The sequence below is a fragment of the Opisthorchis viverrini genome (genome assembly GCF_000715545.1).
Source record: "Opisthorchis viverrini unplaced genomic scaffold opera_v5_436, whole genome shotgun sequence".
In the NCBI taxonomy this organism is placed as follows: domain Eukaryota; kingdom Metazoa; phylum Platyhelminthes; class Trematoda; order Opisthorchiida; family Opisthorchiidae; genus Opisthorchis; species Opisthorchis viverrini.
This window is the reverse complement of record NW_008752099.1, coordinates 53,320-67,910: the sequence shown is the minus strand read 5'-3', so window position 1 is coordinate 67,910 and position 14,591 is coordinate 53,320. Positions and strand designations below refer to the sequence as shown.

The 14,591-nt window shown below is 45.1% G+C and overlaps 3 protein-coding genes across 3 annotated transcripts in view; 1 reads left to right on the top strand and 2 right to left on the bottom strand.

Moving 5' to 3' along the window:
- The window catches only part of T265_15324 (hypothetical protein), a gene marked incomplete at both ends in the record, with an annotated part of 19,313 nt that extends 5,727 nt beyond the window's left edge, over nucleotides 1–13,586 (top strand). The window contains 2 exons of the mRNA XM_009177586.1: nucleotides 1,856–2,208; nucleotides 12,478–13,586. Coding sequence (XP_009175850.1) covers nucleotides 1,856–2,208; nucleotides 12,478–13,278 — 1,154 coding nt within the window. The remainder of the gene's footprint in view (nucleotides 1–1,855; nucleotides 2,209–12,477) is intronic.
- Nucleotides 2,548–2,736, bottom strand: T265_11043 (hypothetical protein; the record flags this gene model as incomplete). The annotated part of the gene is made up of 1 exon (XM_009177588.1): nucleotides 2,548–2,736. The coding sequence occupies one exon, from the start codon at nucleotides 2,734–2,736 to the stop codon at nucleotides 2,548–2,550; it is 189 nt and encodes a 62-aa protein (XP_009175852.1).
- On the bottom strand, nucleotides 5,947–6,126 carry T265_11042 (hypothetical protein; the record flags this gene model as incomplete). The annotated part of the gene is made up of 1 exon (XM_009177587.1): nucleotides 5,947–6,126. The coding sequence occupies one exon, from the start codon at nucleotides 6,124–6,126 to the stop codon at nucleotides 5,947–5,949; it is 180 nt and encodes a 59-aa protein (XP_009175851.1).
- Nucleotides 13,587–14,591: the final 1,005 nt, after the last annotated feature.

The window sequence follows — 14,591 nt, the reverse complement described above, 5'->3', positions numbered from 1 at the left end:
TTCTCACCTCTTCCGATGACCTTTCACACTCATTCTGAGCTCATTACCGGTGTAAGGAGCTCTTGCGCGTACGTGGAAAACCTGAGCACGAGCAGGATCAACAATTGTTCGAATAGTGATGATGGAATTATTCGTCTTCGTGGGGGCATAGTGATGATGGTTTTTACAATTCAGGATAGAAAATCTAGCTTTGATGACATCTTGGTTTATGGTGGAACAGTTTTCATGGTTCAAGCACTCCCTTTAACATTACGATTAATGCTTGTGAAATAGTGCCAATCAATTCTGTGCTCCTCAGTTGGGTCATACTCGTTTTGTGGACTGCATTTTGGCGGTGAGAAGAACGTATGTCCGCTAAAGAAGTCTTCTGAGTCCCATACAACCCTCCTACTTTGGACAACCTAATCATACCGCTAAGAAGTAAAAACTTTCTCGTGTTTAGGCGTGATAATTCCGCCGCGATCAGCTTGGACTAGCAGCAGAACAACAGTAGTCCGGTTTCAGATCCCGGCAATCATGTGCATTGCCGATGAGCTCTTGTTAAATCGAACATCAAGGCCAGTACCTCAATGTGGATTGGCCGTACTAATTGCTCCAACGCAGTGGCAGAATGACCCAAACGGGTGTACGTTAATTGGGTGCTCTAGAACGGTCATCAGCCTTCAACCACGTTGATACAATTATTCTATTTTTCCCCTCTTTGAAGAACTTTACTGTCTCACTGAATTCACCATGATAGTACGGAATTCATGTTGCTTCTCTGGGTGGGTTTCCCGACTTCCGTAGTAGGGAGCAGGTACCAGAGACCAGAAACTTACTTGGAGTATTCTGTTCTACATACATTTAACTGAATCCCATTATTCCATGGGTTGACAAGACGTTGCTTTATCGTCACCGAGGTTGTGCACTGTATTTGCACTTGAGTGAAATTTGACTCATTTTTGTCAGTCACGGAGTAGCTATATTTTGCGAGATTACGTGCCTGGTAGTTCTGCCACATTGAACCATGAAACTCAGCAGTCATGTCTGACTTACTCCCACTAAAGTTGTTGGTAAATATTCAATTTCAATGCCGCAAAGAGTTTTCCCTCATCTTTGATTTACAACGGGTTGAACTTGTCATTACCAGTCAACACTTTGTCACTTGACGTGTGGTTGGTGAATGTTCGGTGACGCCTTACCTTTTCTAGGCTGCACTGCTAAGCAGCAGGTTCGAAACTCATTCCGCCACCTTTCTTCTGACTCTTCGTTTTCAGTTTAACCTGAGTTTGCTACAATCAAGATTCTCTAAATCGGGTACTAAACAGATATTCCTAAGTTCTTAAGCGTGTCTTTTGTAAACAGCAATAAACATACCACTATAAGTTCCACTCAAGGCCGTATATGCTGGTAGACAAAGCAAGGCTTGTTCGATCGAGAGTTCAGCCAATCATCACACCGCACAATTTTTTAGCGATTCGATTTGCCACAGTTTTTCTCTAAGCAATAAAACGGAAAGAGGTTGAAGACTTGCCAAGTACAAGTTATTTCCCACTGTCGTGCGTCACTGTTCCGCTTGCCGAATCCAAGCAAGTTTGACGGGTTCGAACTTTATGCAAATTCGAAAATAGGTATGGGCATCTGTCTTGTGGGTTTTGAGCAGTATTCATGCACTGCACACTGTGTGTGCACTGTCGGAAGGAGTTAATCCTATCTTTTCCGCTTCGTCTGTACAATTCTGAGATTACCTATCGGCGAAATACGCTCTGGTTTCCCACGGCGATTTACATTAAAAGTACGTTTGGGCTAAGCGTTTCTTCATCGAGTATGTACAACACACTTGTAAGTTGCTAACGAATGTCGCTTTTCACCCCAGATGGGAATCCACTGCTTGGTTCGATCTGGGAATCGAAGGCATCCGGGCCATTCAGCCTGATGCATGCGGGATATGGGCTTGGTGGAGCTTTGGCCCCAATGCTTGTTGCACCGTTCACAATTCACACAGACAGCAACAAGACCGAAAACATATCAATTCGCCTGATCGTCAACGATTCGTATGCGATCAGTGGAACGGAAGCCGCTCTAATCAATCCCATTGCCCCGTACAATATGGTGGCAGCCATCCTATTCTCTTGCGCCTTGTGTTTTATTCCATTCAGTGGACTGAAAAATTGCCCATCGCCAAGGCATTTGTGTCTCGCCGGTGGATCCAATCGGTGTTCGTGTCTGGTAAGTGTGTGAATGTTTGGCAAACACGGTTGATTTTCTAAACTTGTTTTTTTTTAATTGACCATCAGTTACCGCTTCTCCTTTCTGCGGAGGTTGGAGCTGTTTTCTTGGGCATGACGGACGGGGGATGCTGTTCTACAAACGCTCCCAGTTTGTTCTCCCATTGAAGAGTTCCTTGTAGAATTAGTCAATGAAATCACTATCTAACACTTGGAATATTATTTTTTCGAAGGATTTTTCTATTGGATGACTCGATTCCCGGAGCCTTATAGAGACTTACGTAGCATTTTTGGACTTTACGAAGCGATTGATCCCCACCGGTAGTGTCGGTGATGTTTGTTACTCATGTGATTCATATTCTGGATCATAAGACGTTCTTTCGACATTGTAAGCATTGTTTTTTCCCTCGGAAAACGTCCCACCAAATTTGATGTACCGACTGTTGCATAAGTCTTGTCGCTTGCAACAGAGCGACCCATGCGCAGCAGCACCGGAGGCCTTATCCACCGCACCCGTTTCTGTTTTCATCTTCAATGGGAGAACAAACTGGGAGCGTTTGTAGAACAGCATCCCCCGTCCGTCATGCCCAAGAAAACAGCTCCAACCTCCGCAGAAAGGAGAAGCGGTAACTGATGGTTGATTTTCTAAACTTGTTTTTTTTAAATTGACCATCAGTTACCGCTTCTCCTTTCTGCGGAGGTTGGAGCTGTTTTCTTGGGCATGACGGACGGGGGATGCTGTTCTACAAACGCTCCCAGTTTGTTCTCCCATTGAAGAGTTCCTTGTAGAATTAGTCAATGAAATCACTATCTAACACTTGGAATATTATTTTTTCGAAGGATTTTTCTATTGGATGACTCGATTCCCGGAGCCTTATAGAGACTTACGTAGCATTTTTGGACTTTACGAAGCGATTGATCCCCACCGGTAGTGTCGGTGATGTTTGTTACTCATGTGATTCATATTCTGGATCATAAGACGTTCTTTCGACATTGTAAGCATTGCTTTTTCCCTCAGAAAAACGTCCCACCAAATTTGATGTACCGACTATCGCATAAGTCGTGTCGCTTGCAACAGAGCGACCTATGCGCAGCAGCACCGGAGGCCTTATCCACCGCACCCGTTTCTGTTTTCATACCCCTCCATGTTGTTGGTCACAACATGTGACGCATGTGATGCTGTGGGTCGTAATCGTTTTATTTTTTTCACAATTATGCTCATTTTTGGTGCTCTGACCGCGTGTTCTCCAGTTTGAGCCTTTTGTCGACACAGACCTCATGACAGAAGTGGCAAGATCATCAGTTAAGTTGAATTTTGTATTCCTTGAAACCCCTCTGGTTGCCAGGTTTGGTCTAGTTTGGCGTTTGAACTGACTGGCCACTAGGCCACCTTTTAATCAACTTGGAAAGTGATTAGGAGCGATAGGGAAGCCATCGTTTTTGGATTGCTTGGAGAACTGACTGCCATTCGAAAGTCTGGCGTTGGACGAATAGCTTTCAGCATTTTTTTATTATCAGTGGTGACATTCTTTTTCCTGAAAAGATCATTTTGTTTTCGGAGCTCTGTCTCATTCCGAGTACACGTTCATTTTTCAAAGACCTTTGAAAGACGGATCACTCAAGCCTGTCTTCAGCTCGTCCTCACTCGATATGTTCTATTCAGCGCATGCATTTTACTACTGAATGTTTAAGCAGTATGTATCTTCATTTTAGGTGAGTATTCCATCTCTGTGGTCTGAAATGGAATAATATAGGGATTATTCAGGCTGGGCAGTGCTACTGCATACATAATCCACGGGTAAAGGAAACTGATCTTCGTTCTGCCTTAGTGTAAATTTCACCGAGCAGATGAACCGCCTGCGTCGTGTTCGCCCATAATCGTTTGCACAGAACTATTCACCATCTTGCCAGTTGTCCGTATCCGAGGTGTTCTAACCACAAAAGTTCTCCCATGGTCTTCATTTGCAACCTCACTTGGGTCAGATATTTTCAGCAAAAACCCAGCCCGATGTAGCGCGTCACCCTTCTTAAGATTTCTTCGACACTGGATTGTATTCCGGTCCACACTCCACATCTGCCCGCGCACACTAGGAAGTGCCTGGTAAGCGTTGTATTGGCCTCATCCTCCCAAAGTGAATGAACCGTCCGTTTGGTTTTTTGGGCGGCTTTGGTAGTTTATGAGTAAATGATTAGGTAAGTGCACCAAACCATAACGGGAAGTTTGCCTTATTTTTGTCGTCATTATTTATTATACTACGTCATATTATTTACTGTATTATAATACCAAAAAGTGAAAATAAGACGAGAACCAGCGGTGGCACAAATTGGTTGCCCGGCCAGTACTCTTCTCACCTGCGTGGTCGGAACACACCAAGTTATTTTTGCGATAGTATTATCTTTATTAATGGTTCTTGGTTTTTCCAAATTGACCTTTTGTTTCGGCAATCGTCCTATCGTTTTCTCGTCCCTTTTTTCATTTCAGTACAGTTTTAAATAGTTCGAAAACCAATCTACTTTTTTAGTATTATTAGTTGATAAATAGCGTCATTTTGAGGAGAGTTACTTCGATTTCTGTAGCCTTAGTCGAATTAAAGCGTCAGGCGAGCTTTGTGAAACTCACTCGTAAGCAACAGAATCATTTCAGTTTGGTTTGACTGTCACATGGAAAAAACTATCGATCCTCAAATGAGGATCCAACTTCACTTACTATAACGCCACATCTTGGATTTGTCGCTAAAGGAGCACCCCCAAACAACTAAACTTCTCTTGACTGTCACAGTTTTGAAGGAGATATAACCACAGTTGAGTGGTTTGATAGGGACTCGTCACACGTTTTGAACATTCGATTCCCCCAGTTTTTCCGAAATTTACTTGGTGAATAAAACAGTCTGCCACCAAAAACGTGTAATTATCTTGCTTGCTCTGTGCTAATAATCACTTGGGTTGATCCCATCTGGCTGTCGCAGTCTTACGAAAAAGGATGGGGTTCATTTAGGCTTAATCTAACCCGGGTGTAGACAACAGTCCCGTTTCGTTGATATGTTCGGTATAATTACATTCAGCTAACTGTGTCCACCCACCACTCTGTCCCACGCAAACAAACAAACAAACGAGCCATTCGGTCTGACCAATGATGCGAAATTTCTACTCCCCTTCGAACCACGAAGCGAATCAGAGTGAATGCTCGGATCAGTTACTTGGTCGGATTCGTAGTGTCGGGTGTGTCTCTGAAGTCTTCTGACATCGACCCCGCCTCCACTGCTGTTACGGCCCGCATCAGTCTGCTAGTAGGGTGCGAAAACTTGTGTCTAACACGTCGCTTAAAAAACGGCGCGAGAGAACAGGCTGAGGTGAACGCAATTGCTGTTGGCATCGTTCGATCGCTTATCCTGATTGAGCTCAGACTAGGTGGTCATGAAAGCGCCCTGAAGTGATTAGCATGCAGTAGGACCAGTGGAGAAGATGCGGCAAGAAACCGAAAGCCCAATACCTTGTTTAATTGCATGCTATAAGTAAACACAGAGGTCGGAATATCTGAAGACAACTGGCCATCTAAAGGCCATCGTTGTTTATGTTATTGTGGAGGAAATCGATATGACAATGGTTTATTTTGTTGCCTGAAATCCCAGCGAACGTAGCTAATAGAAGGAGTACCGCACCATCAAATCAAAGTGTTACTCAGTCAGGGTTTATTTTGGAAATCGTAATAAAATAGATCTGACTGCTTTGGAATAGGATCTCATATTGTGGGTAGAGCAATGGCCTTCGTGCGATGGCGAATATGGTTCTCGGCTGTGAATATGCCACTTAGGATGATTAGGAAGTGTTGTTGCGGTAAAACCAAGTTGCGATATGTTCTATCCCGATCAACACCAAGTTCTTCCGTTTTATTTCGCTCTTTGCTGAGGCTTTCTTTCATCTTACTTGAGTTAAGCACTAGTGTGCAGTACTGGTGAAAGGGAGAAGCTTTCCGCTGCGGAGTTATTTACTAGAAAGTGCCAACTGGCCAGTTACAGACTGTTGTACAGGGAAGCAAAACTCTCATATTTATCTGGTTTACGAGAACTGAATATCCAGCTTCTCCTTGAACGCGTCTTCCTGAACTTCCCTGGATATTCACAGACTGTTGCTCAAATTCAAGCAAATGCTACAAAGCAACTCCACAAATTCCGAAAATGATCACCCTTTTCAAGAGACGCCAAGCGAATTTACTAGAAGAAAACATACTACTCGCATGCCTCCCCATCAGTAGTATCACCGTTACACTGGTATATTGTTGTCCATGATGATAATGAATGAAGAGATTGAGAGCCACATGTTGGTGGCAACGTCCAGACCAGCTCCCTGGCGTTAAATCCTCGTGTTTGTCTGGTGAGAGAGCTATGCAGTGAAGTGAACCGCTTTTATACAGGATCTCAATTGTTGGCGCGACAGTCACATTTGTCAAGGTGCCTAACCATTTGTTTCTCTCATCCCGCAGTCCCCATTCTGAAGGACGACAGTTACTGATTCGAGTGGGCTTAGTGGCGAGTCAAAGACTGATCACATTGCGTCATCTGCATCCGATACATGGCTGGGCGAAGTGCATGGCTCTACGAGCATAACCTATAACGTATGGCCAGCTGATCTATCAAGGAAGATTTATGTGCCCTGTAATCGGTTTGGCCTAACTCACGACTACAGATCTGACGTTTCCGCGTGATGCATCGTGAGCAGCGGTGTTCGAACCCAGAGTCCGCGAATAACACCTGTACACGGCGACCGCGCCTCTGATATGTAAGGTAGTAAGAATCGAATAGCAAGATTGTACACTCTACTCTTATAAGCCAATTTGATGTCACATCAACTCCGCAAAATTAGGACGTTATCAAAAGCTGTCTTGACCCCTCGATCCCGGAAGTGATATCCTCTCTGAGGGTTTTATGCCATCTCTCACAAAACCGGTCAGCCCATCCAGTCTTGCAGTTTATACTTCCCAGATGCAAGGGGCATGCCGCATCGTTCAGCAAAATCGTTTGAAGTGGTTTTCATCTCCAAAGTGTATGATTCGAGACGATCATTCGTATTTCAGTGCCAACTCTTCTGTCAGGCTTTCTGGCAAAAAAGCTACACACAATGCAGCTTGATGTGACCAAAAGTCATGCCACTACCATTTATCTTACGTCGCCCAACTAGAGCCATTTAGCGCACATTTCATCAGTCAACATTATGCTTTCAACGGCATCACTTGCCCCGGTTTTCTAGGTAGACGCTTTTATGGAATATACACTCTTTTGCAAACTAATTTGGCTTTTCAAGAGACTCACCTGGAACTCAGCTGATTCTCTTGGTTTTGATGTCTCCAGGCAACTGAATATGCTGCGCCAGGGCGCCTCATGTTTCAGTCGCTACGATATTCAAGATATGCATGTACACATTCGTAATGCACTACTCATAAGGTTGCTGAAAACCTGTCGACAGCCCTCAGGTAGGCGCAGTCCCCAGGTTTTCGTCAACATTATGTTCCACATGTGCGTAACCGGTCGTGGGCCGTCGACGGATTTTCAGCAACCTTATCTTCAAAAATGAAGATTGTCATATTTTGCCACGCAGAAGACAACACTGCAATACACTGTCGACATCATCGTTGAGCCGTTCTCATATACTGCAGCGTACACGGGATTTTTCCTAGCGCGATCCCTGAACATTATCTACGGTACTCAACCAAGGACAGTTTCTGCTTCCTGAGGCTGCCATCCGAAACCATCATTAACGTCACCACTGACGTCTTCGCTGGTAGTGTGAGGAGATTTGAGAGTTTTGTGGAGATTTCGTCCTGTAAGTGAAGCCAATCTATGCTTAAAAGCCGAGAAGCACTGTACAGCTGTTTCATCCTTATTGAGAATCACCAGCAGTGCGCATCTCACGAAGCTCCGGAGAGTCTCGAACTGCCCGTGGCCGAACGGTCAAGTGTGCAAACTATTAGCCAGGAGATTGCAGGTTCGAGACCTACTAGAGTTTCGTGAGATGCGCACTGCGGATGATTCAGAATAAGTAAAAAACAGGTGCTTCTCGGCTTTTCAGCATAGATTGGCTTCACTTACTGGACAAAATCTCCACTGATGTCTCCATGACGCAGCCTAAGACCAGTCAGATTTGCCAACCCGATTGTGGGTTTTAGTTGAACGCCTGGTCCTACCACCCACTGCTATCTGGAATAAGCGTGCCGAACAATCATGAGGTTTCTCCCCTGAGGGGTTTGCCCGTCTTTAATTGTATGCTTCTGTCTGCTCACTCCTCGGACTGCTCTGAGGACTGACTGGAAACCATTAGGTTCGCCTAAATGCCTGTTCTCAAGACTAAGGTTGCTGTTTGGTAGTTTTGTTTGGTTCATCGATTACCGATTCTTAAGATCCGTACACTCTGTTTCCCTTTTTTGAATGATTTCATCCACTTGTTTAATGATATCATTTGTTAGTGTGTAAAAAACACGGTGAAAAGTACAAACAGACTAAATCTATAATCGATTGACCTGCCTGGGTCATGGTCACGTGATCAGACACGAGATGCCCAATCGCACGTGCGCAGAGTCGGGTCTTTCTAAGCCGACACCAGTGACCTCAGGTTTGACTAAACGCCGTTTCTCTATGGAACAGACAAATACGCGTTAGACTATCGTGAATGCTGGACATGCGCCGGCCAAGCAGATACACTTCGAATTCGACAATCCTTATCAACGCCCACTCATTCCCTCGATTATTTTCATGAATTTCAAAAGTCACATGACATTTTCAGAATTCAAAGTCCTGTGGACATTGGTTAGGAACTAGCTCTACATTCCTACGTAATCCACATACGCACAGCGAATAATTCTTCACTAGGATCAAGAACATCTGAATCCGAAGTAAAGATTCAGCCAAATGACTCTTCAAGTGAGGAATGAATTACCTCGGCTTATGGGCGCTGCGCCAAGCTGATGAGCCCCAGATAGACCGAGAGCTGTCTACGGGTTTTAAACAATCGCCCTATACTACGTATATCTGGAGTTCAGTTGGAACTGTTGCCCGAGTTCAATTCGTTCTCTACCAACTCGATCCTCGTCCATTTTTCAACGTCTTTGCTTTATCAGGTAGCATTTCACAACTCGACGAAAACCATCTGCTGAATTACTGTGTCGCGTACGAGATATCCTGGACCTGAGTTTGAGTAAAATTAGCGGGCAGATTCTACCTGAATATTGTGTCTGAATGAGGAAAGCTCGTTAGTTTGTGACACGTGATGTTGTAGTGTGTTACACGAACTGAGTTCCTCGTTTCTACTGTGAACCCACAGTGATTCCACTCCTGCACACTGCGAAAATGCGACCTTCTATCTACTCAGATTCCCTTACTTCTCGTGTTTCATACGTGCATATATATTTTTTTTTACTTTATGATACAAACTACATCGGTATGAACGGGGTTTCTGGGTGTCACGTGATGCAGCGGTGTTTGACCATAGTACGGTCAACAACAAAACAACTAGCGTTGAGTGAATACTGTTGGTTCCCTCTTTTCGCGATCAGGCGCGACGTATTACGGCGAATTCCTATAAAATGCCACAAAGGAGCCTGAAAAACCATGGAGTTTCGTGAGCAGTGCACAACTGATGCTTCGTGATAGGTATCAAAGAGCTGTACGGTTTTCTTGAATTTTCAGCACAGACCGATCTCACAGCGCGAAGCCTCATCATCACCATCACTGATGAGCACACTAGTCAGTGTACTCCCTCCCCTCCATACACGCATGTCCACTTTGTTGAATAAAGCCCTTTAATGGGAATAAGAAAGAAAAGGGGAAAGAGATTCTAGAGGAAGGCTACCACANATCCGAGATGTCTAGCTCTCAAACCATCAGTCGAACAGGCTGGATAGAACCTGACAGCATGCACACCACTGACACCAGTTCACTGCCATATCATCCAGTGTCTGTAGTCAAGCGCAGCGAGGATCTCATGGATTTAATCTTGAAAGGCGAACAGCACCAACGGCACCCAAACCTTCCGTAGCATCCACCCTTCGCGACACCTCTTCTACGTTGTCAAATTCCGTCCACCTCGAGATTTGTGCCACTATGAATTAGGTACAAAAACAGCGCTCGTCTCAGAAGGCGGTAACTCCGCGTGGAAAACATGGCCCAGCTTTCAGCAGTAGATGCACCATTTGAATGAAGAAGCGTCTTGTTCACTAAACGCCCGTGTCTTGATCGCTTCGTTCCGAGTTGGCTGATTCCATCCGATTCCAGCCAAGGTGCTGAGACGTCAGCGTTCAAAGACCTGGAGTGGCTAAGTCTCACAATCGTACAAAATACAGCCCGTCTGACGCACACATCATCCGATAACCAGTTATTGTTGCCTTTTTCACACCACAAGTGGTGCAATTCTGGCTTTCGAGAGTCGTGCGTTTTATAGATCAGCCACACCACGGAATGCAACTTTTGCAATACGGCCAGCCCTCGACATCTTTCAGTGTCACTCGTTGAATGTTTGGAGGCAACTTCAAAGGCAATTCTGACTTTCGAGATCAGCCACACAACGGAATGCAACTTTTGCAATACGGCAAGCCCTCGACATCTTTCAGTGTCGCTCGTTGAATGTTTGGAGGCAACTTCAAAGACTAGACGTTCTGCAGAGTGGCTTTGCACTTTGTGGGCGTGGAGCCCACAGACTGAATAACCTTAATGAGTCTCTCAAGTTATGCTTGCACCATCTGCCCTACCTCAAAAAGTAAAACAACGTCATCTGAATATTCCGCGTCAACAATATTTCACGGTACCGGAATTTCTGGGACCTTCCAGTTCTCGCCTCATTACGACATCAGAAACGAAATGGAACAGAATGGATAGGATTGGAGTCCTCAAAGAGTGCAATATATGTTTGAACATTGAATATCATGAACTGTGTGTGGACCCTATTTCGGTGAATCCTGAGAAGCCCTGGGGAACTTTTTCAGTGACCCCGAAATATCACTATTATTGCGACGCCCACTGTGCGCATCAGAGACACGGATGATAGGTCTGTGCACAAATTTTCTGTTTTTCGCAGTTTATGCAAGCATGATGACTGAAAGATAAAGATAATGAAAAATGATCGTTCAGCTTTAGCACATAATCGGAGCCTAGCTGCCATGCCACCAGAAGAAAGTACGAGGGCTGGGATAGTGTCAGGTTGCCCAAGCCTAGACAGGAGAAGTCGAGAGGCAGAGGTCGGGTTCGAACCAAGGACCTTTCGGTCAGCTTAGGTGTTAGTCTGTTCAAATGCAGAGGATAAAAAATTCCGTCATTTTCAATAAAACGCCGGTAACTCTGGAATATCTGCCAATATCATCGCCTGTTTGATCACCCTCGGGAATCTAGTTTGCTGAGACGTCCAACTAGAATAACCTTTTCTGGTAGCCAGGGGGTTCCAAAAGTTGGATGGATGCGAGTCCCACAAAATTTTTATGCAGTGTTATGCATCACGTTGACATCATTGGCACAATCAATCCTTGATATTTCAAAAGTCTATGGTAATGTACTAAGAACAAAATGAGGGAATGCCTATTTCATAAACACAGAGAATAGGGAATACGGAAATTAGAACTAACTACATGGTTGTTGAAGATGGCGTATTCGAAACCAAGCAATCAACTATGGTATAAAAGTTCATTGCAACATTGAGGTACTTTTGTCACGACCTGCCGTGAGCAGATAACCGACCACCTCCTGATATCTTCATCGGTCACCAGACAGCCGAGATGGCTCAAGTGGTCAGAGTGCAAATTAACTCACCGGAACGTTCGTGGTTCGAGCCCGACCTCTGCTTCTTCACTTCCCCTGTCTAGTCTTGGGCAACCTGACAATATCCCAGCCCTCGTGCTTCCTTCGGGTAGCATGGGAGCTAGTCACTGGAAGGTGTTACAGCTGAACGATTTTTTTTCTACTGTCGCTGTTTCACAAACCAACCACTACCTTGAGAATTGATCCGAAGCCTAAGAGAAGCTTGAATAAAATCGCATACTGTCGTAGAGTCTAACTTCTGGGTTCGGTGTTCTTCCATTGAGGTTGTTGCTTTATCGGAAGTGAGAGGCATCTGCTTTGGAAGTCACGCATCCACCTATAATTAGGTGGCACCATGGTTCGAAAAATTTATTTTTTCTCCACGTGTTTGGCCGACTCGTTAACAGTAGATAAATGTGTAACCAATTGACGATGACAGTTTGACGTTTCATCGAAACCATATTCTTGTTTATAATTTATTTGTGTGTTTTCTTTAGGCAAAAGGCGTTGCACAGTCTCAGGTATCCAATGATTCAGCACTCCCCATCAGTTGCCCCATTCGCGCCAGGGATGCATTCCACACACTCTATTCCAAGACTAGATATTACATTGGAAATCTACGTGCCAAGATGAAGCGCACGGACGTATTGGTCGTTACTGCCACATTCATCATTTATTTCGCTGTCGTTGGAAACGAGCGGGTTTTCGGAAAATTTATGTTCACCTATGCGATTGCCGGCCCAGTGGGAATGAGTCCTGCGAACGGCTACATCTTGAACCTACTTTACTGGATTTTCTTCGGAGGAGCGCGTGTTCTCACCTTCTTTCTGGCCATGTGTATTTCAGCCAATCCAATGCTTCTACTGGTCACAATAGGAACCATCCTCGTCTCCATTGCTCTCACCGTGATCCCGTCCACCGAACCATGGTTTTTCGCCTTCACCTGTCTGTTCAGTTTGTTCAAAAGTCCTCTGTTCCCTGCCACGTTGGCCGCGATCAATCAGTCGTACGAGATAACCGGACTATTGGTGCTTGTGGTCAATTTGGGCAGCGCTTGTGGGGCCAGTCTGCTCCAATTCACAGCGGGAAGTTTGATTGATGCCTACGGCCAACACATATTTCCATATCTGGTATGTGGTAGCGCCGTTGTTGTCCTAATCACTGTTACTCTGCTCCTGGTACTTTTGCGGTACATGGGAAATCGATTCACAGAAGCGGTCGAAACCGTTGAGCTGGCTGGCAGTGAAACAAAAGATGGCGATGAAGTCGCTGGTAAGCTTCTGTTCCCGGAGACTTGAAGAACGTGCAGTTTGGTTGTTCTACACTTTTTTGAGGAAACAAAACCCCATCCTTTGTACAAATTCGTGCTTCCTTTTCTCGTCACGTTTACAATGAGCACTCAGCAATGAATTTCGAATCAATCAAATTTGTTGAGCATTTCATTGTGATATATTTTTGTTTACGACACCTAAAGACGACAAACACGTATCGATTATTTTCCAATCCCGACTGATGATGATTGCTTTCTTGCTTTATCCAATCGAGTACGTTTTTATTATGGATGTATGTTAATTAAAGTTGAGATTCTTTTGTCATACAAAACTGCTTCCGTTGAATGTTCGAGCGGGGTCCTACTCAAACCGCGCCAGGTAGCCACAAGCATATCCTGCTGGGGAGCTCCTCTTGTTTATCAGAGCAGCTTTTACGAACCTGCGTCACCTGTGGCGTAGGCGTGACATCGGCTTATCCGTCAATGGTCGAATTTAAAATGCGGCGGTGCGCTCCATCCTACTATACGGAACAGAAACCTGACCGCTGCGTGTACAGGACGTCAGAAGACTTTCAGTGTTTGATCATCAATGTCTTCGGGGCATTGCCCGAGTCTTGTGGAAACACCGGATCAGCAATTCTGAAGTACGTCGAATGGTATTCGGGAGAAATAACTCACCCTCGATTGATGAACTGATCACACTGCACAGGTTGCGCTGGCTTGGCCACCTGCTGCGTATGCCAGTCGACCTACTTCCTCGAAGGGCTCTTTTCGCACAACCACGTGAAGGGTGGAAGAGAGCCAGAGGCGGTCAAACAATGACTTGGCAAACAATTGTGAAAGCCCTTACCAGTAAGCTCAGCTGCGCTGGTCGTTGCCGGCTTCTTGGATGGGGACCCCGAGACGGGCCACATCAGTGGCTAGAGACATGATCAGACATGACCCAGTCGCGCCCTCAGTGGCGCTCGTGCATCCAAGCTATTGCCTTCAATGCATAGCTCCCTTCCCAATCCCCCCACTTGACAACTCACTGTCAATGACGGATTTATGCACCAATTTATCAGCTCCCGCCTCCGATGCGCAACTACGTCCCCCATATCATCGGGGGACGAAACTGTGGCAGCTACAACCACCGTACGACGAGTACGAGGTCTTTACAGTTTATACTGATATTTCGTCATGGAAACAACCGTTTCACGGCATTTGTGTCCTCAGCACATTTGTTCGAAAATCTATTGATGGTGTATGCGTTTCTAAGTTCCAGTAACCATTGGATGACAAACGCTTTGCTGGAGAACGTGAAAGATTGCGTTGGCGATTCGCTGTAGTCAGTGCATGTAC